The 21,432-nt window shown below is 54.2% G+C and overlaps 3 protein-coding genes across 11 annotated transcripts in view; 1 reads left to right on the top strand and 2 right to left on the bottom strand.

Annotated features, from left to right (window-relative positions):
* The window catches only part of ZFHX2 (zinc finger homeobox 2), a 28,998-nt gene extending 22,668 nt beyond the window's left edge, over positions 1-6,330 (bottom strand). For all 3 annotated transcript variants that reach the window (XM_082450600.1, XM_082450601.1, XM_082450598.1), the window contains exon 1: positions 5,736-6,330. The gene's annotated coding sequence lies outside the window, so the exon portion shown is untranslated. The remainder of the gene's footprint in view (positions 1-5,735) is intronic.
* A 2,084-nt stretch (positions 6,331-8,414) lies between these two features.
* THTPA (thiamine triphosphatase) lies at positions 8,415-12,709 on the top strand. Its single transcript, XM_082450681.1, has 3 exons — positions 8,415-8,763; positions 9,136-9,687; positions 10,796-12,709. The coding sequence occupies exons 2-3, from the start codon at positions 9,141-9,143 to the stop codon at positions 10,906-10,908; spliced, it is 660 nt and encodes a 219-aa protein (XP_082306807.1). The 5' UTR covers positions 8,415-8,763; positions 9,136-9,140; the 3' UTR covers positions 10,909-12,709.
* AP1G2 (adaptor related protein complex 1 subunit gamma 2) lies at positions 11,639-21,402 on the bottom strand. Of its 7 annotated transcripts, XM_082450617.1 has the most exons (22): positions 20,441-21,402; positions 19,787-19,997; positions 19,246-19,370; positions 18,961-19,102; positions 18,738-18,834; positions 18,488-18,564; positions 18,274-18,369; positions 17,789-17,869; positions 17,396-17,494; positions 17,165-17,220; positions 16,882-16,995; positions 16,556-16,696; positions 16,417-16,471; positions 16,214-16,336; positions 14,456-14,545; positions 14,239-14,366; positions 13,870-13,974; positions 13,420-13,543; positions 13,202-13,337; positions 12,349-12,512; positions 12,025-12,123; positions 11,639-11,937 (listed from the first exon to the last, which is right to left on the bottom strand). In XM_082450617.1, the coding sequence occupies exons 2-22, from the start codon at positions 19,994-19,996 to the stop codon at positions 11,836-11,838; spliced, it is 2,364 nt and encodes a 787-aa protein (XP_082306743.1). In that variant the 5' UTR covers position 19,997; positions 20,441-21,402; the 3' UTR covers positions 11,639-11,835. The 7 variants fall into 7 exon arrangements, with proteins under 7 accessions (XP_082306743.1, XP_082306744.1, XP_082306746.1 ...); XM_082450618.1 differs by lacking the exons at positions 18,488-18,564; positions 18,961-19,102; positions 19,246-19,370; positions 19,787-19,997; positions 20,441-21,402; XM_082450620.1 differs by lacking the exons at positions 18,488-18,564; positions 18,738-18,834; positions 18,961-19,102; ... (1 more) ...; positions 19,787-19,997; positions 20,441-21,402 and having other exon boundaries at positions 17,386-17,494; positions 17,818-17,869; positions 18,274-18,309.
* Positions 21,403-21,432: the final 30 nt, after the last annotated feature.

Here is a 21,432-nt window from a genome sequence, read left to right as displayed (position 1 = left end):
GGATAGAAAGGAAGACAACTGTGATTGGGGGGGGGGGGGACGTGACAGGCACATGAGTCAAAGCAAGCAGCAGAATCTAGACTCAGACACCTGAGACTCAAGACACACTGGGCCCCAGAGAAACAACCTTGCCAAGACCAGAGAAAAAGGAGGATGGGCCAGAGGGCCTTGGGCTTGAGACTGGGGGCTGGGGTGGGGTAGGGGTGCATCACCAACAAAACAAGGAGTGAAAAATCTGAGGATGGAAATGGCGTTTACCCCATCAGTTCCTCAGGGAAACACAACCTAACACTCCTGTCCCACCCTATGCCCTCCTTCACTGAGAAGCCAAATGATTGGCAATTGACTGTTGACCTTTAGCCCAATGCCAGCCCCAAAGGGAGAGGCTGAGGGTAGTTGGCTGTAACTGGAGGAGGCACCAGGGAAATGTCCACACGTAAAGTAAACATTTCTTCACCCACCCCTGCCCCACCTACTCTGCACATCAAAATGCCCTCTTCTCTCCACAGAGAGTGCTTGCTACTTATGGCCCTCTAATTGCACAGGCCCCTGTGCCAACACTGTTCCACTGGGTGGCCCTGCTGTGATTCCAAGGCTAGAACCCTGGCTTCAGTGTAATACCATATTCCTGCCCAAATACAGAGGCAGCTCCTGTTCTCTCATTTGACTTTGAAAGAGAGATTTTGAGGGGTGCCAAGCTGTCTTGGGAGGTATTAGGAAAAGGTGTCTTCTTCCAGGTGTGTACAGCCTGCACGGCAGTGGTACAGCTTGGTGACAGGAGAGCAGGTGGATCTCAGCCCTGTTACCCCTTAACTGGGCACCCTAGACAACTGGACACAGAGGCCCTGGTCTGCACAAGTGCTTATAAGAGGGGGATACTGAGAGCCAATGGGATTACCTCAGGGTGCTGAAAGGCACCTCTAAATCCTTCACCCTGTCTCACCAGCCTGGGGGGGGAGGACGGGTGGGCAGGCAGTCCCCTGGGGCTTTCCACAGATAGGCAAGGGGCTCTAGAAATGTGAGGAGTGGGATGACTGAGAAGCCAGAGAAGAAAGATGGAAAAATCAATGAAATGAGTTTCTAACGGTGAGGTAAAGGACCGCCGTGTCGACAGCCTGTCGCCTGCTGCAAAATATGAGCTGCCCAAGTCCATGGTGGCGGCTGACAGAGCATCCAGCCGCCACTGTCCTCCCTGCAGGCCCCCGCCCACCGGCCCCTTCTCCAGCTGCCCTGGCCTTTCTTATTATAGCTAGACTCTCCCCCAGGGCTCCCAGCTCGCTTCCTCTCATCCAGAGCTTCTTTCCTAGATTCCTTTGATCCATTTGCCACAGGAACAGGTTAAGTTATAATTCCTGATTGGGTGCATCTTTCTCCTCTATGTCTTCCGTGTTTAGACTCCCCACCCTTCAGACCTCAGAGCTGTGATGAGCTCTGCATCTCCTGCCTCTCCTTCTTTTATTTTATATCTCTCGACTCCAACAACGCATTGCGTAGTCAGATGTCAAGGCCATCCCTCACAGCGTTTCTTATATCCAAGTCTGTGCCTCTTTCTGCCTTTTGGCCCACTTGGCCAATGCTGACTTCCTTGTAATTGTCTGGATTTGGACAGGGTGTTTAGGATGGGCCTGGAATTGATTTATGAACTCTTTGTGATCAGCAAGTGCGTGCGCACGTGTGTGTGTGTGTGTGTGTGTGTGTGTGTACTTATGTATTTATATATGGCAGATTCAATTGTGGTTTCACGATTGGGAATGGGGTGGGGTAAGGATGCTACTTCCAACTCAAAATCTCCGACTCTGTCTTTAGAAACAACTCTCAACCTTTTCTGGAAACCACCTCCTTTCTCTAGCCTCCTCCGTATCTTCCTTCTGGGCTCCTAAGACTGTTCATTCATGTTTTCCTCCCATTATCTCTGCAAAGACTCCCCAGATCAGCCCCTAGAGTCAGCCCTGGATGCTTCCAGTCTCTCCTCTCTCTGCCTCAGATCTCACAGTTGCTCCCCTCCAGCCTTTTCCTTCAGTGTCTGCTTTCCCAGCTTGCCCATTTATGCAGACTTAGGCCTGAGGGGCGGAGTGAAAGGAAGGTGGGCAAGTCTTTTCCTTGGCCTCTCCCTATTAGTTTGACCTCTTGATCAATAGATATTAAGCATCCTCCGTGTGACAGACATTGTGCTAGGTCCTGGAAAACGATGGGAAACTAGACAGATGCAGCCCCTGCTCATATGGCCATCAGGACTAACCCTGGATCTCTCACCCGACAGCTTCTCTCAGAGTCCCGCTTTTTTTCCCCCTCCCTCCACAGCCAAGTTCCACCATGCCCTCTGGCATTTCAGAATCCTTCCCTATTCTGTATCCCTGCTTCACACAGCTCTCACACAGCTCCCATCCCCTCTAATCTGCATTTCCAGCTTCCGTCTCCATTCCTAAACCCAAAGCAAGGTTCATCTTACATTTTCAGTGACTCCCCGCCCTGCTCACAGAGCCCTTCTCCTTTCACATTCTGTACATGCCATTTCCAGCTCTCTTCCTTCTTTTCCTGCTTTTCAGTCCTACCATCCAGTCCTCAATGCCCCTGTCTCCTGAGGTCCCTTCCTCTTGTTCCTGCAGGCTCTAGTGAACCTCAGGTGCTCACAAACAAGACTTCATTTGGAGCTAAGAACAGCTCCAGGGAGGCAAGGTCAAGCTACCAGACGCAGGAATCCTACAGATTTGACTCTGGCCCCGGCCCCATATGTGTGCAGCTCCCTAGCAAAGCAGCAAGTTGTTCCTCTATGGGTCTTAAGGTAACACCGGCTGCTCTGACATCATGGAGGGAGGACCCCTGTCAGGTTGCCAAGGCAACACCAGCAGTTTATGACATCAGAGGCTGGAGGTCTTTGGTGCTCAGGGGGCTAGAAAGATTCCAGTTCCTATCAGCTAAAGTAAATGGGAATTCTACTTTTTCATCTCTTTGCTCATGTTGCCCTGGCTTGGGGATGAAAAGCAAAGGCCTCCGGTGGGGTAGTGAGGGATTTGGCCAATGGAATGAGCCAAATCTCTCCTTCTCTTCACCAGATATCTCTGCGCTCTCTCTCCTCTCCTTTGGCATCTCTCTCTTTTGGGGCTTCGCCCAGTGGTATTTCTGCTCTGCCTTTTTTCCAAATCGCCCCTCCTGCGGTGCTCTCTTTGCATCCATCACGCTGTGTCCTTCTCACACCAGAGGCATTTGTTTCCTTTGATATCTCATCTCTCCTCTTTCCCCCTACCAAGCTCTGTGCAGCTCTGATCTGCTTCAGCACTCCTCCCTTTGCCTTCCATTTCCCTTCTTTGTACCATACTCTTTTCCCACCTCATCTTATTCTTCCATTCCTCCTTTCCCCCATTTTACCACTGTATTTATTCAGTTCATATTGCTTTTTCTGGTGACCTTCCTCTTGAGAAATAATCTATCCTATCTCTCCCTCTCTCCTTCTGTATCACTATTAATTCATGTTTTATTTCATTCTCCCAATTTTTCATTAATCACCCCTTGGTTCCTCCCCTGCCCCCCATTCCACATATATTTTCATCCCTTCCTTTGCGTGTTCCTCACGTCATGCATTTCTCTACCCCATGCATTTATTGCACCCGGCCTCCCCTTCCTTTCTGTCACTCTATTCACCTCTGAAATATTCCATTTTCTGCCCATATCTACCTCCTCCTTTTACCCTTCAAGCTCCTGAAGTCTGGAAAAACAATAATGGGCTTAAAACAAGGTAAACTCTCCAGACTCTTTATCCACCTTTCCCATTCTTTAGGCTGAATGAACCTGGCCCCTTGCAGAAGATATCAATAGCTTCTGTCACACTAATGAAAACTGCCTCGTAAAGAATCATGCTGAATCCAAATATGATAAGAGTGAGGACCCAGGAAGAAGATGAATTAGAAAGTAGAGAAAAAGCCACAGATGTCTAGAATGAACTGAAAGATAAGGGACAACCAAGCAGGGTGGAGCTTAGAATCCCAGAGAATGTCCCTTTACAAAATCAAACTTGACAGTGAATGAACATAATGGCCCTGACTGATGAAGGGGTTATATGCCCCTGGAAGCCCATTAAGTTGATTTCTTGGCCTGTTTATGTGCTTTCACAAACAATACTCCCCAACTCTCCCAGCCCCTTTGCTCTCTGGTACATTCGCTGCTGCAGTTAAAATGCTGGGTGAGAAGGTAAGGAATACAAGAAACTTAGGGTGACCAAGGAGAAAAGGTAGGAAGAGTGCAGATTATGGGAACAAGGGTGAAGAAGAGGCAAAGGAGATCATGGGAGACAGGGATGGGGAAAAAAGGGGGTGAAACAAAATGGGGAAATGAAATGATATATAATAGTAAAGTGAGGGAAGGGAGGAAAACCAAGTCAGCGAGGAAGAGGTTTGTGGTGGGAAGCTCCTGGAGAGGCAGATGACACACAGGAGACCAGAGGTGAGGTGCTGATGGGGGACACAGGCACATGGCAAAGGGGACAGTCAACAATGCTAGGAAGTTCCAAAGCTCCCTGGGTGAAGATGGAAGAGGAGGCCGTCCTGGCCATGCTGAAAGGGCACTCGAATCCTTGGGGGAGACACATCTGCTCCATCCCTCCACTCTTCCAGGCCTCTGACCAGTGACTACCACAATCATCAGTCATGACTGATAAGCAAACTCCAAAGCAGCCTGAAAAGGCCAGAGATATCCGTTCAGACCCTGAAGGAAAGGGCATGGAGCCCTAGATGGGTAGAACAGTCAGGCAGCCAAGGTGTAACACATAGTGACACGGACACACAGGGAAAGGATCACCCGGGTAGGAGGTCACATCCGGAGATAGTGACACACAGACAGACTAGGAGATGGATGGGTGGGGAGAATGAATGAGGTGTAGAATGGCAAAATCCAGAGGTAGGGACACATGGACAGAGGTCAGCGGGGCAACAGGAGCAGCAAAACGCGTGGTCGAGTTCTCGTTGATAGGGCTATTCAGAGAGAGGGACAAACAAGAGCAGACGGGGAGTTGGGGGCCAGGAGAGACACACTTCACCTTGAATAGGAGTAGAGGCCTCCCCTCACCTACTACTCGCACCTTTCTAAAACAAAACAAAACAAAACAAGCAAAAAAACCCCCCCAAACCAACAAACAACTCAACTTCTGGCAAAACCTAAGATCGAAGATTAAGGGTATCCACGTCCTCTTCCACCCTCCCAACCCCCAGCGCGCTTGCCCATCCATCTGCCTGCCTGCTAGCCGCCGTTCCTCCCCCATCCTGCGGCCGGCGGGGGGCCACCGAGACCAGACGCCTCCAGACTGACAGTTCCGAGCCCCCGCACTCCCCCGGCCTCCCCTTCCCTCCGGGACCCCCGCTCCCTGCATAGCTCGGCGCGGCCCGTCTAGGCTCTCGTTACCCTCCATCTGTCCGGCTGGCTCCTGGTCCAGCCTCGAAACCTTTCCCTTCCCCGTCTCTACCTCCACCCCGGTATCTCTCTCTTCGCCCCATTCCCGCTCGCAGGCCCTCTCCTTCCCTCCCACACCCCTGTCCCTCCTTCTCCTCAGGCCCTCGGTGTGTCCGTCTGTCCGTCCGGGTCCCCTCCCCCAGTCCCTTCCCGTCCCTTTCCGTGCCCTCCAGCGGCAGTCTCCGAGCGCCTCCTCTCCCCTCCGTCTCAAGCTTCCAAAGAGCAAGGAAGGGAAGAAGAGAGAGGGAGAGGAGAAAAAAAACCAACCCAGCAGCATCGGAAATCGATGCACTTACACCTCAGCTGGAAGCAGGGACGGGAGTCGAACCGCGGCCGCCCAGCAGCGCGAGGCGGGGAGGGGAGGGGGTGGCTCTTGGAAGGGACTTCTCCGATGTGTTGATTCCTTTTTTTCCCCTCCTCCTCCCTCCCTCCAGCGCTCACTCCAGGGCGTCGGGGACGGAGATGGAAAAAATAAATAAATAAATTCACGGCGGTGAGGGAAGTGAAGGAAAATAATCAATGCTATTTGGCTGCGGCTGAAGTGTTTTCCCGGCTTCGTGAGGGGGTTTCCATTGATTCACCCTGGGCACTCGCTCGCTCCCTGCCTCCTCCTCCTCCTCCTCCTCGCCCTCCTCCTCCTTCTCGCCCTCCTCCTCCTCCTCCTCCTCCTCCTCCTCCTCGCCCTCACTCCTCCGCCTCATTCACTGGCTGGAGCCGAGGCGTCCCACACAATGGAATAATCAATACCCAGGCGCCCGGGGCGGCCCCACTGAGCAGGTGCAGCGGCCCGCCCGCCGCGGAGTGTGCCGGGAGTTGTAGTCCGTCCGCCCCCGCCCCGGCCCCCCGGTTCTAGAGCTTGTGTCCGCCTGCTTGGCTGGACTGTGGGCGGGACCCGAGGCCCGAGGACAGGCGGACAGCGGTCCCGGCCACCTGCTTGACTGTGGCGCCAGGTCCAAACCGGTGCCTGCAAAGAGGGTAGGCTCCTTTAAACACTTTCCTGTCGTCTCCTCCTCTTCCTTCTGCCTGCAGAAATCGCACACGTGTTTTGTAATTTTGTTTTAAATCAGCTCTAGAGCAAGTCCTGCTTCTGCCAGCTTCCCGGAGCCACTCGAGGCCTATCTCTCTTTTTTCACTTCCTTCTTCTTGCTTTATTAGTTCCTCTCCCTTCCAGTTGGGCACTAGAACCTTATCTTCCACAGCAATTAGTCTTGGTCCCTGGGAGCTTCTGTCTCCTCCACGTGGTCACATAGTCCCCAGAGTTGGGTGGGGGGAGGGGAGGTTCTGGCTCTCCATCCTCATCTTCAGTTTATCAGCGCCCATAAGCTCTCCTATATTCTAATAACATAGCTGCTAAAATTTATTGAGTGCATAGGGACAGTTCCAAGCACTAAATATATTAACTTATTTAATCCTTACAACTAGTCTCTTGAGGAAACCAGGGCACAAACAAGTTAATTAACTGGCCCAAGGTCACACGGCCAATAAGTGACACCCCCAGGATTCAAATCCTTATAGTCTGACTCCAGACCTCACACTAGCTGCTATAGCCTACTTCTCTTAAAAGAAAAAAATCCTGGAGTTCACAGGAAAAAAGGAAGGAGAAAGAAACTAACATTTTGAATCTCTATGATGTGACAGTTTGTCACCGAATTCCTCACACTAAACTGTGAGGCAGTCCACATTTTACCAAAGAGAAAACAGAGGTTTAGGGAGGTGGAGTTGCTAGCCCAATGCCAAACACCAGTAAAGTGAAGATGGGACTCAACTCCAGGTCTGTCTAGCTTTGGATTCTGGTCTTTCCTTTTCCTTAAACTGCTGCCTTGGCCCTACTGGACTGGACCTTATAACTCACAGAAGAGATTAAGTCTTCTTCCTCTGGGCAACAAAACTGATAAGCAAAGGACAGATGAACAGCAGGCCAGTGAAAGGAATTAGGGGCTGGGGTCCCTCCCCTCTCTGCACATTGGTACCTGTCAGAGGATGTGGCGGGGTATGCCTTAAAGAGATCCCAAGTTCAAGATGCCATGTCTGTAAACCAGTGTCCTCTCCATAGTACCTCCCATGGGTCACGTGTTTCTAGAAACATACTGGGGAGAGGACAGGTATTTAGAACCTAGCACTTCTCACCCATCATAGGAGCAGGCCCAGGAGTTGACAAGAGCCACTGTTCTTCAGCAAGCTACCTTACCTTACCCAAAGAATCAGACATACAGTTGATGCCTCCAGCTAATCATAGCCCTGGGAGGGAGTAAGGAGAAGGAGCCTTCTCTATTTTGTCTCCCAAAGCAAAGGGCCATTCTCATGTCTTCCTATATTTTAAATGAACATAAGTATTTCTCCTATTCCTGACAAAGCCTGCTCAGGGGCCACTGGACAAACTCCTCAGTCTGACACTCAAAACCTTTTCCAACCTTCCCCTCAAGTGTATTTCTAGATTCATCTCTTTCCTCTTACACACGGGCCAGGTGCTCTCCAGCTTCTGAGCCTTCGCTCATGCTGTTCCTGTCACCATCTTGGTCTCCAACCGTTGAAATCCCGTCATGTCTTTAGGTTTCATCCAAAATATCACTTTCTCCTCTTATAGAAAGTCTCCCATCCACCCTTATCCTGAACATTCATGGGGATGTATTAACTCCCCTTTAAAACTCCAGAGTCCAGAGTAGCTGTACTGGTCTTAGTTATCCTTTTTTTTTTTTCCCCTAGCTCATTCCCATTGGCCTGCATTCAGTGGGACACCATAATAGTCAATAAAATATTTGCTAGACAGCGTCTGAGTGGCTTGTATTCCAGGCCCATCTGCCAAGGGGGTGAGGGGGTTGTAGACAGGACTGGGGCCTCAGCTCCTTTTCCATCCGACTCTCTCAACTTTGGTCGAGTCCCGCTGGCGTTAATCGCAGCTTTCCTGTCACCATAGCGACGGGTGGGGCAAGAAAGCAAAGTCTCCCTTTGGAACTACATCTCCCATCATGCACCCGGGCCCCAGGGTGCCGACTCAGCCGGCGGCCTGAGACCCGGGCCGCCCCTATCCCCGAGAGCCGGCAGGGGTCTGGGAGGAGGAGCAGCGCGCAGGGAGACGGCTTCGCTCTCGGCCCACCGCGGAGGTTGCGGCCCCCCATAAACTAGCAGGCTTCTCGGGCCCCGGCCTGCCCTCGGCATCGCCACAGCGGGCCTAATATGGCGGCTCGAGCCGGGACCTCCCGGGTGTGCAGAGAACCAGGCCGAGGTCCGGGGCCAGGAACTGCTCCCGGCATTCCTCGCGGGCGTGGCGTGGGCTCCCTTCCCCCTTCTCCAGGTCCCGCGAGAGGGAGATCCTGGGGCTTTGAGGTGAGACACGAGGCTCCGCTGGCCGTTGCTGTGGGGGGATCGGGCGGGGTCGCCCCCAGCAGTGAGCCGCCGTCCTCCCGGGGTAGCATGGTGTCTAGCGGGCGCGTTGAAAGGACACCCGCTACACGGCCTGCTTTCTAGAGAGCCCTTTGGATTGAGGGCATTTTCAGCAGTGGAAGGGGTCTAACTGGAGACTTATCCCTATTGCTGAACCTTAAAACATCAGAGACAGGAAGGGGCCATCCATCACAGAGGCAGGGAGGAAGGGCGTCCAACAGAGAGCCCTGGGACAGTGTGTGCGCCTCCTAAGTTCTTCCGGGGGTAGGGGGTCTTTGGGAGCTCAGCCAATGTTTGTTGATTGACTGATTGCAGGTAGCATGGCCCAGGGTCTGATTGAAGTGGAGCGAAAGTTCGTTCCCGGCCCTGGCACAGAGGAGCGGCTGCAGGAATTGGGGGGTACCCTGGAGCGCCGAGTCACTTTCCGAGACAGCTACTATGACACCCCTGAGCTGAGCCTCATGCGGGCTGACTACTGGCTCCGACAGCGAGAGGGCAGTGGATGGGAGCTCAAATGTTCCGGAGCAGCAAGTGTCTCAGGACCCCACACTGAGTACGTGGAACTCACAGCTGAGCCTGCAGTTGTGGCCCAGCTCTGTGAGGTGCTGAGGGCTGAAGTCCCGGGAGCTGGAGGCGTGGCTGCTGTGCTGGGCCCTCTAGGGCTGAAGGAAGTAGCTAGTTTTGTGACTAAGCGTAGTGCCTGGAAAGTGGTGCTGCACGGAGCTGATGAAGAGGAGCCGCCGCTCAGGGTGGACCTGGATACAGCTGACTTTGGCTACGCTGTGGGTGAGGTAGAGGCCCTGGTGCAAGAGGAGGCTGAAGTCCCAGCTGCCCTAGAGAAGATCCACAGCCTCAGCAGCATGCTTGGTGAGGGAGACAGGCCTTTCTGTGCTTCCCTTGCACCTCTTCTGGGTGTACCCGCTGGGCCAGTTAGTGGGGAGGGTCTCGAGGCTATTTCTGTAAGGGGAATTATTTTAGCAATTTTCTAGAGGCCCCAGTTTGCTTAGTGCTCTATCAAATCCGGTTTCCTCTTTTGCAATAGTTGTCTAACCTGGATTGAATCCTTCCATGTGTGTCTAATCCATCCCAGTCATTGTCTCATGTAGTTCTCATACCTCTAGTCACTCCAAGTGTCCTTCAGTTCCATTTGTCAGTTCGCCTCTTCAATCTTTCCATCCATCCTTCCTTCCCCTCCTCTCATTTTTACAACTAAATCCTCATTTAATTTGTCCTATTGGCTTGAGTAAAAGGCAAGAACGTTGTGCCTATGTGACAGACAGCGGGGCAAACGTTAACAGATTAGTTTTTCTGTTCCCAGGCTTAGCTCCCTTGTACACAGTTCATCCACAGGAGTATAGGGTTGTGCATGCCATCGGGCCTTACAGCCCTGGAATGCTGCTCTTGCCTCCCCAGCAAAGCCACAGCGAGTTCCCTGCTATCTGCCCAGCATGCTGCCAGGCACTAACAATCAGACACTGGCTTATTGTGACTCCACACCACACAGGCTAGAATTCCCCACGAATCCCACCCCATGGCTGTAGCTGCTTCTCTTCTTTCTACATCCCTTGGTTTCTCTCTCTGTGTGCATCTCTGCATGTGCTTCATTACCAAGCTAATGAGCTTTGGCCTGCCTGGATAGGCTTTAATCTTGATTGGGGGGCAGGAGCAGTAATTGAAATGAGTCGCTATTGAGGCACCCTCTGTCTTCATGGCGCCTGAGTGCCTTTCACCACTTCTTGCTGGAGGAGAGGCTCATGCTTGGCTTCCCAGGCCCACTCCTGCCTCAAGTGGCCCTCTTAGGCCCCGCTTTCCTAGGCTAATCAGGGAGTGGGCTGGGGAGTTAGAGAAGCTGGTTGGACGGCGTTTGGAATACCAGTGCGGCCTTGGAAACAACTTTGGGGTCCAGCTGCGTGGGCAGGGAGAGTCAAAGCATTTTCGGCTCTGTCTGGTTCTCTGCTCATTCTTTTGCCTGTAGGTGTGCTGGCGCAGGAGACGGCACCTGCCAAGCTGATTGTGTACCTACAGCGCTTCCGGCCTCAGGACTATCAGCGCCTGCTAGAAGTGTACAGCTCCAAAGAGAAGCCTTAGGGGACTGGAAGATCCAGACGTGACATTGGGCTAGGATGTCACTTGCCCGATGGGGAAGAAAGCTCTGGGTCGAATGAGGTTCATTCCTGGGCTCACTGTGCCTCTTCCTCTCTGGCTTCCCTTCCCACAGCGACTCCTCTCTCTCCAGCTCCGCCTGTTCCTTCACCCTACCCTCAGCCATCCTTCCTGGAGCCCTCCCTGGCTGCCCCCTCTCCCTCATCCGTCAGATGCAATCTGTGGGCCGCCCCTCTCCCCTGGCCGCTAAGCAGCCTCCATTGATTTCTGCTCGTGTTTATAGGATTTCCACTTAGCCGTGATCAGTAGTTAAGCACAGGAAAATCCCTTGCCACCCTCCCTCTCTTGGTCGATGCCATTGATTCTGCCAGCGGCTCCTAAACCGCCTTACAGCTGAGTTAGAGATGAGGGGAGGCAGCAGGGATTTCCCTGCCCTGGGGTATGGGGAATAGCAGAAGGTTGGGGAAATGGGTGGGAATCCCTGTTAGAAATCTAGAAATTCTGGTTTGATGTTGCCCCTGTGCCCTGCTCTGGCCCAGAGGGTAGAGTGCCTCCTGTGGAAGTTTAGGGGCACATGTGCCCCCCAACCTGGAAAGGGGTAGAAAGAAAACCTTCCTTTGTTGAAACCAGTTCCAAAGGCTTAGGGCAAGATACCTACTTCCTGTGTAAGAAGGCTCTTCCCTGGCTGTTATTCACATACGTTTTCTACCTCAAATATGGCTTCCCCCCTCAGGCTTTATTGGGCTTTCACTACTTGTGGGGTTGGGGGCAGCCCCCCCACCCCAGTTTCTGCAGTGGCAAGTACAGGACCAGAGTGCCACCTGCTGGTTGTTCTCAGATATGGGCTCCAAGTAGCTGGGGCCCCTGGGTTTGGGGACCCAGGAGGATTTCAGGCTGTGAGTGGAGGCCGAGTTACTGCCAGGTCTCCACAGGCAAGTTGTTCACCTCAAAGATTTCCTGCACCGACTGGCCAAAGTGGTTGTAGGTGAGGCGCAGCTTCAGCCGCAAGGGGGCCTAGGAACACGAGAGCAGAGACCAGGGTAAGCGCCAGTGACTCCTCCCTTCACTGGGTCTTAGCCTCGAGGGGCTCCTGGAGCTCACCTTCTTAGGATTGAGGATTCTGAGGAGCTGGGTCGTCGGAAGGCCACCCTGAGCTGGAACTGTGTCCCCACTGGGAGCTTGTAGCTGCAGCTGGAAACTCTGAACACGGGAGGTTGGATGGAGCACACCGCAGGGCAGCTGGCTGGGCTCAGGTAACCCCTCCACACCCAATAGTTTTAAACCCTCTTCCCACAACTCCCCAAGTGCCTGTCTCTGCAAGTCACTCCCTTCTCGTCTCGTCCTCTCTCCCACCCACCTCCTCTACTTAGTGGCCTTTTCTCCTAGAGTACGGAGGCCACCTCTGAATCCCAGTCTTCTACAAACCTTGGGCACAGCGGCCTGGCAGATGAAGTGGGTGACATCACCCCCTGAGGTGTTGGTGGCAGTGACAGTGATTAACAGCAAAGTAGGGGTTCCAGGGGGTCGAACGAAAGAAAGATTCAGCTGTAGTCCTTCGCGCTCAAACACTTTGAGATTTGGGATGGGAGCTACAGCAGGGAGAAAGAAGTAGCTCAGTGTATGGGCTGAAGATAATAGCTCACTCATTCAATAAAAATTAAACGAGCACCCATTGGGTGCAGGGCACTGCTCAAGATGCTAGTGACAGAGTGGATAAGATGCAGCCTCTGATGGGGCTTACAGCCTAGTCGGGGGAGAGAAACAATAAACAAGAAAGATAATCACAGACTGTAATTGGTGCTCTGAAGGAAACAAACTATGCCAGCATAAGTGCGGGGAACTAACTTAAACAGGAGAGGTAGGGGAAGGCATCTGACAGTTTAGCTGAGGCCTTAAGATTGAGAATGAGCCAGTCATTTTGATGTGCTGGGGAAAGGACATTCCATGTGAAAAGAATACGAATGCCAAGGGCTTGAGGTGAGAGGGCCTGAGGAGCTGAGAGGGGGGCCAGTGGAGCGGGTAGTGGGAAAGCATGTGAGGTGGGCGGGGAGGAAGCAGGGCCCACAGGCCAGGGTAAGAAGGCTGGAACAAAGGGAAGATACTGGAGGGTGTCCAGGAGGAGACTGGCATGATGTAATGAAGCCTTTTACTAAGATGGGGATGTGATGGGGGTACACAGCAGGGAAGAGGGTATCAACCTCAGTCCTTGGCTTAGAAGGGGAAGCAGCCTATTTCCACCGCCCCTTCTTTAAAACATCTCCCCTTTGCTGAGGCTTACCAGGGGGTGGGGGAGCACAGGGAAGGTTGAGGAGGTGTATCAAAGCGCCTCCTGGGGTGGGATCCAGAGGGGGAGGGTGCTGGGCATCCCCAGAAGGGCCATCCAGGAGATCTAACAGATCCAAGAGCTTTGAGGCCTGGGGGAGAGGGCAGAAGGGTCAGGGCTGGGTATGGAAGCTGGACCATGCTCTTCCCCCATGGGGCTCCCGGCCTCTTCACCTGGGGTTCTGTGGGGACAGGGGCTGCTTCCGAAAGCTGGGCTGTTTCTTTGCTTTCCTTTGCTTCCTCATCAGCCTGAGAGCCACCTCGCTCCACAAGAGGTATCTTTTCCAGGATGGCAGCCCTGAGAGGATGGAATGCAGGTGTATCCCTTTGGGTAGACCCTGGGCTTTGCACAACAGGCACGTGGGAGGAGGGGTAAGAACATGGGGAGTCCTGGGCACATGGTGGGTCAGAAGTGCCCCTCTGATTTCCTAAGACAGCACAGTCTTGCTGGCCTTCAGATGAACAAGGATGGTGGGAAGCCCACTTAGCTTCAATGAACTGTGAGTAGGAGGCTCTGACTGGAGGAGGAAGGACACAGGTGAGGATGAGACCCCTGCACCCAGAAAGGGACAATGGGGAGCGGGCCAGGGGTTGGTTCCCGCGCTGCGGCAGAGTGGCGCGCACCTCATGTGGTCGTACTTTCGGAAGAGGGTGTTATACTCCACCGCCCGCTGCTGCAACTCCACGTCCAGGCAGCTCCCGTAGACGGACACAACCTGGCGGATGCGGCTGGGCCGCAGGGTGGTGCGTGAGTGGGAAGGGTCGTCTGCCGTGCCCTTCACCTCCAGGATGCAGCGAGGAAGGAAGAGGCTCCACAGACCACAGAGATACCCATGATTCTTGGCTCAAAAAGAAGAAGCTAAGGACGGAGGAGTGGAGATCGGGGTGTGGGCCTGGACAGAAACTCAGAAACTGGGGGGCACAGTGAAGGGACATTTCTCACTGGAGGCACCGAGAAGAGGCTCTGTGGGAGGGGCTGGGACCCACTCTTACTTGTTGTCCCCATGGAGCCGGGTGCTGAGCTTCATGAGGGCTGTGAGGGCATATCCTCGGGTGGCCGGCAGGGACATATGGGACTGCAGCACCCTTTCCAGCAGTGCCAACACCTCCTCTTCCTCCACCTTCCAGGGGGACACAGGGAGTGACCCTGGGGCCAGCCCTGCCTCCCCTGATATGTCCCTCCTCAGTGTATCCCCAACGCAGGACCCACCTGCAGGGGCTCAGTTTCCTCACAGCTCCCTTCCAGCAGGAGGTCCCCATATTCCCCGATGCACCAGGCTGCCACCTGCACCAGCGGTTGCTGCGTGGGATGAGAAACATGATGGGCCTGTGTCTATGTCCCCTCCTCCCTTCCAGACCCCGTGACATCCTTTAGGCAGTGCAGAGATGGTGGAGTTTGGAGGGGTGGGGAAAGGGAGGGGCCTCAGCACTGGGAGCAGTTATGAGCAGTTTTGTTAATTTGCTCCCAGCTCTGTCCTGGCTCCTGGGCTTCCTCTGCCCTCTGGTGGCCAAGTTTCAGAACTACATGACCTAGGATGGACCTACAGATTATGGTACTAAGTAAGCCAGACATAGAAAGACAAATATTGTATGATATCACTTGTATGTGGAATCTAAAAAGTAATAAAAATGAATCTATATACAAAACAGAAACAGACTCACAGACATAGAAAACAAACTTATGAAAAAAAAACAAACAAACAAACTTATGGTTACCGAAGGGGAAGGGGGAGGGGGAAGGATAAATAAGGAGTATGGGATTAACAGATACAAACTACTATATGTAAAATAAATAAGCAAGGATTTACTGTATAAATAAGCAAGGATTTACTGTATAGCGCAGGAAACTATATTCAATATCTTGTAATAACTTATAATGGAAAGTAATCTTAAAATATGTATGTATAACTGAATCACTTTGTTGTGCACCTAAAACTAACACAATATTGTAAATCAACTATATTTAAATTAAAAAAATATCCTAGAATAAAATTCAGAAAGTAATGCCAAAACAAAAACAAAAACAAACCTACATGGCCTAACCACAAGGGGTGCAGCAAGGATGGGGAGAAGTGAGGGGGGGTCCTCCCTTGAGGAAAGGGCGGGTGGTTTCTGCCTAGCCTACTAAAGTAATATGGAAAGGGGGCTATAGATACTGGTTGCCATCTGTGATTTCACTCAGCATTCAAGGTAATAATAAAACCGGGGACTTCCCTGGTGGCGCAGTGGTTAAGAATCCGCATGCCAATGCAGGGGACACGGGTTCGAGCCCTGGCCCAGGAAGATCCCACATGCCGCGGAGCAACTAAGCCCGTGCGCCACAACTACTGAGCCTGCGCTCTAGAGCCCGTGAGCCACAACTACTGAGCCCACGTGCCACAACTACAGAAGCCTGTGCGCCCTAGAGCCCTGCTCCGCAACAAGAGAAGCCACCACAATGAGAAGCCGCACACCACAACGAAGAGTAGCCCCCTCTCGCTGCAACTAGAGAGAAAGCCCACGCGCAGCAACAAAGACCCAATGCAGCCAAAAAAAACCAAAAAACCTATCAGGGACTTCCCTGGCAGTCCAGTGGTTAAGATGCCACACTTCCAATGTAGGGGGCACGGGTTTGATCCCTGGTTGGGGAACTAAGATCCCACATAAAAAAAAGCAAAACCTAATACATGCAGAAAGAGCTTTTATCTATCTCATTTGATCAAGGCATCTCCGGGAGATAGGCAGGGTAGAATGCTGAGTAGACCTAGCATGAAGGTAAATGAGTCATCTGTGGTTGCACAGACAGTAGGTGTCAGAGCCAGGACAGAAGTCCAGGTGTTCTAACTACAAACAGGGCTCTGTCTTTGAGTGTCTCCTCTGCTAGGTAGAGAGCTGTGACCCTGAGGGAAAAACAGTTGGGAATCAGGTGTACGGAGCAGGTGGCCCAGGAAGGGCTGGGCAGCCCCAGGCCTGGTGGTGGGAGCAGTACCTGGGAGATGTCCTCAGCCAGGGCGCTGTAGAGACGGCGCACAGAGTAGGCATGGAGCTCCTGGGCACCCCCAATCAGCTGGGTCAGGTTGGCCACTGCGTCATCACGCACATGGGTGCCTGCCTGGAGGGGTGAATGTGGCTGAGTCAGTGTGGTGAACCCTGCACGCTCCCGCCCAGCTCTCAGTCCAGCCCCTGCCTCACCGTCATCAGCACACGTAGGGTGGTGTCTATGTGCCACCGCTTGGTTGGGGCAAACCTAGGGGACATACGGCTCTTCAGTCCTGGTGCTGACGGTCCCTGGATTCCAACCTCTCTGCCTCCTGGGCACCCATCCCCTCACCTCTCTGCTGCCAGCAGGATGCCTGAGGCACAGTCGGCCTGTAGATCAGGGGGGCAGGACTCCAGAAAACCCTGCAGCTCCTGTGTCATGGCTCGCACGTTGGAGCTATTCACCAGAGCCAGGCTCAGTTCCAGGGCCCGCCTGGCAGGAGACATGTGTGTTTATACAAGGTAACCCAGGTCACCCTATGACATGCCTCAGGCCCCCCCTTCCCCAGGCACCTGTCTCCTCAGTCCCCTTTCTCCAGCTGCTCTGAGCTGGCCTGGGTCTTGGCCACCAGGCGCTGGGCCCTCTGCCCTGCCCTCTCGTTCCTCTGTCCTGCTCACCGGCTGAGGGAGCCATCAGGTTCCCGCAGACATTCCACCACGGTGGGCCGGTGCCGCTGCACAGCGCTGTGATCAGACTGCACCAGCCTCAGCAAGGACGTCAGGGCTACGTACCTGGCCAGAGCAGGAGAGGCCCTGTCACGCCATGGCCGTCAGCCCTCCCCACCCTGTCCTGCCCTGGGTATAGGAATGAGAGGCTGGTGAATCCGGAGACTCTGGAAGAAGGAGGGCAGAGGACCCAGGGCTCAGTGACACAGCCCAGCCAGACACCTGGGCCTATTACCTAATGTTCCTGTCACTGTTGAGCAGGAAGCGGCCAAGAATGTTGACAGCTAGAACCTACGGAGGCAGAGGTTGGGGGCAGTCAGGGAAGGAGCAACCTGCTCATTCAGGAGTGGGGACTGCGTGGCACAGGGTGACCCGGGTGGGGAGGAGAAACCAGTGAACAGGACCTTTCTGCCTGGCTGGGGCGGGTGGGAGGGGCCCCAGGGGGGAGGGGCATACGGGAGGGTACCCGCAGGCCCGCTGCAGAGCGGATGTCCATGATGGTGAGCACCGTCTCAAACAGGACCGCGTTGCCCGCATTTCGGCTGGTGTCTGTGTTCGTGGCTACCTGCGTGGATGCGAGAGAAGACGCATCTCTAAGGGGCTCCGTCCTCTCCTCAGGTCTCTGAAAGGTCTCCATCATATCATCCCTCAAGCAGCTAACAAGGTTCCCTGAGCTCCCGCTATGTGCCAGGGGCTACTGCACTGAGACAGACTGTGTCCCTGTCCTCAGGGAGATCACGGTCCAGAGGGAAATGGAGACGTTATCATATGGCCACCGCATGGTGAGTGGTCATGTGAGGGATGCGCAGTGCCAGTGGGATCACAGAGCAACACACTTAACCGGCAACCCCACCCCCACCTGGGCCAGCAAGTCATTCATGGTCTCACTGCTCTCCTCGTGGTTCCGGCCCAGAATCCGAAGCAGACGAAGTATCTGGACCTGAAATTGGGTTAAAGGTTGGGGGGTGGTTCTTAGGGGAAGGAGTCGTGGGGCTGAGGAGAAAAGTCCAGCACGGAGGAGAGCGTTGTGAGGGGTCTGGCTGGTTCCCGAGAACCTCCCTGGCCCTCCCCCCACCTCCACTGGTCCCTTGGGCCCTGGGAGGGGTTCAGAGGTGTGTGATGCCAGGGGATTTGAGGACAGGCTTTTTAAACATACTGTTACCAAACTGGATTTTCTGGCCTTCAGGCATCCCCCTCCCCACACTGGTCCTGGGAGAACCTGGTGCCTGCCACCCTCCCGCCCAAGACACTGACTGAGCCCAAGTGTTCTCTGGGAAGTGACCACTGGCCATGGGCTTACTAAGCTTTTTGTTCTAGGGATATAGCAGGGAAGGGTCAGCCCACCTGCAGGAAGGGGTCGCTGACTCCAGATATGCTGTGTTCTGTGGAGTATCCCGTCGTCACCAGAGTCCGGAGGATGTGCACCAGCTGGGGCACCATCTGGAGGGAGGGCACGGCCTGGTCTGAGCATTCTTCCTAATCCTCTCGATCTTCAGCCCCATTCCAACCCTACTGCCCTTTTCTTCCTGGCCCGGGGCCCGCCCCTTCGCCAGCCCACCTTTCGAAAGTGCTTGAGGGCCGCAGGGCTTCGTTCGCAGAGTTCCGTGATCAGCGTGATGGTGCCCAGCAGGACGCCTGGGTCAGGGTGGGGGAAGTGAGTGGTGGGCCGGGGCACAGGGGAGTCTACTGAGTGTGTGTGTTTGTGTGCACGTGCTACCCTTCTCCTAGGAGCTGCTGTTCCCATCCCGCGTCTCCCTTCTGTCCACAGCCAGAGCTGAGGCAGGGGACGAGGAGCCCCATGGCCTTACCGTGGTGGTGTTCGTGAAGCAGTTGGGCACAGGGTGGGAGGAAGATGTTGGAGAGCTCAGGGACCTTCCGGATCATGTGCACTGCAGTCAGAACAGCCTGCAGAGGTCAGGGGTCTCAGAAGGGGCAGGGGTCTGCCAGGATGGACCGCCCCCCACACCTCTGCCACATGGCAGACAGGGGACAGTTTCTGGAGGTGCAAGTGCCTAGAACCTGCCATCTCACCTTCTTGCGCACATAGGCGCTAGGCTGCAGGAGTAGTTTCTCCACCTCAGTGGCCAAGTCCCGGCACATCTCAGCAGAGCCCGTGGCACTCAGAGTGCACAGGGCCAGGCCTTGGACAGCCTGAATCCCTTGGCTCAGGTCACTGCAGAGTTTTGGGAGGACGGTCAGTCAAGCCTCTGAAAAATCCAGCCCTTCCCAGTACCTACATCAGGCAACCCCCTGGGATTTCCCAGTTCCCCACTCTCCCATCTCCCTGATTCCAAGCGCTTCCCAGAACTCTCTCACTTCTTGATGCTGTTGGTAATGAGCAGGTGGGCATCTTGCCTCTCATCCAGTAGAAGCATGGCCCCCAGGTAGCCCACCCTCTTGTCTGTGAACCTGGGGGAGGCGATCAGTTTCAGGCACTCCATCTACAGGGAAGGGGGCAGACCAGGAAGGGGCAGGGGTGAAACCAGAGGCACTAACGTCCCTTTTCCATCTTCCTCCTTTACACCAGATTAACCTGTGAGGGCAGCATATCCCATGACCCTCCCTTCAACAAGAAGAGAGGTTTAGGAGATTTAGTTAGTGGGTAGTTTCAAGGAAACAGGAGGATGGGAAGAGAGGAGAAGGTGCCCTGAATGGCGCTGGCCAGAGAATGAAGGGTTCAGCCCAGCTGATGACCAGTTGGGGTTATACTGCGGAAGGAGGTCTGCGGTGCATGCTGTGAGGGCTCAGAAGCTTTGTAGAATAAAGAAATCGGGGCACAAATAGGTGAGGGGGTCCGAGACGGTACTCCACTAGCTTCTCTCATCAAACTTAGAAGGGAGGCGTCCCTGCCCAGTACCTGTCCAAAGTGGGCGGGGTAGCCTAACATGTGGACGTAGAGCAGTTTGGCCAGCTGGCGGTGCCTGTGCAGAGGGTCCCCATCGCGGAAGGAGGCCCGGATGTGGGCGCACTCCTTTTGGATCACCTCCCGCTCCTGGGCCTGGGTCTTGGCCTCACGAATCTCCTGGATTAGATCCTGAAGCTTCAGCGAGGACGAGGACGCCACCATCCTGGGGGGCAAAGCCCGGGAGCGGAGAGGGCTTTAACCCTCTGGCTGGAAGCGTCTGGCCTTTCTGCACAGGCTTGCCCTGTACCAAGTTCCTGAGGGCTTGGGTCCCACCGCTACCCTAAAACTGAGCCCTTTCCCCACGCGGGTCCCCAAATTCCGCCCCCTCCTCACCGCAGGACGAGACCTCCACTACGCATGCGTCCCCGCCCCACTCCACGCCCGTTGCTACCGAGCATGCGCCGGAACCCCGCCTATTTCCCCCCCCGCCCCACCCCCCCCCCGCCCCACCCCTTTTCCCCGAGTCTACACCTGGTTTCCCATCTCTAGGTTAGCCGTTCCCTTCCTTCTAGAGCCCAGCGCTGTTTCTTCCTCGGCAACCGCCGTTCACTTCTCAGGCGGCCTCAGCTTCCCCACACTAGGACGCAGCCCTAACACCAGCCTCACCTGGCTTCAGTCTCAACTCCGCTCCTCTCCCCCCAGCGCTTCCTGGTACCAGCCCCGGCGAGCGTTGGAACTTGGTCTGGTCCTTCCCTCTCCCCGCCCCCATCACGGGACCCCGCCCCTCCTGGGCCAACCAGCAGAGCAGTCTTGAATCCTCTAGCTCAGGCCTTCCTGGTTTGGAGTTGAGGGGAAAGAACTCTTAACTATTTAGGGCCGGCGAGACTGTAATAATAGGCCTGGGGGTCCCCAAGAGGGCTCCTTTACCCGGAGAGCCTCTGAGAGCTTGGTTTGAAGCCATCACACCCAAAGGAGAGGACAATTTCCCCCCCCTTTTTTTGAACTTTTTTATTAATATATTTTTTTTTTGTTAAATTTCTTTGTATTTTTTTTTTCCTGCAAGACTTGGTGTTGGTGGCACTGTTGTAGTTTAACTTCAATCCCAAATTCCATGAAATACAAATTAGAAGTAAAGGTTGAGAGGGGAGGAAGAGGGAGGCAGGCCAAGGAGTAAACAGAGTTTGACTAGAAAAAAAGAAGAGTTTGTGTGTGGTGGGCATTCCCAGGCAAGGCCATTCCTTGAGGGAGGGAGTTGGCAGGCAGCTTGCCTCTGCCTCATGCAGGGGAGGGAGGAAAGATCCTCTGGGGACCCTACAGTACCCTCTTCCTAGGGCTTCCTGCCCCCAGGGGAAAAGCTAGTACCAGGGATCAGCTACAACCTCAAACAGGGCTCTCCACCCACCTCTCACCCGGCTTTGACTCTCACCTCTGCTGTGCCTGGAAAGTGTGTGAGAGACTGGCTTCCTTTGATCCCCTCCTTCTGTTGGTTTCCCATGTCACAAGATTCTGATATGATGGGGGAAGGGATATAACCCACATAGGGACTACTGAACAGCTTCTGCTGCCCTGTGAGTTCTTATTAGCTTGTCTGGTTTGTTCTCCAGAAATGCCTTCCCAGCCACTACTGCCCGAGTTGGGGAGTGGGGTCCTTGCTCAGG

The sequence above is a fragment of the Balaenoptera physalus genome (assembly GCF_965194825.1).
Source record: "Balaenoptera physalus genome assembly, chromosome: 2".
Lineage (NCBI taxonomy): Eukaryota > Metazoa > Chordata > Mammalia > Artiodactyla > Balaenopteridae > Balaenoptera > Balaenoptera physalus.
Note: the sequence above shows the minus strand (reverse complement) of the source record. Positions and strands in the feature narration are given on the sequence as shown.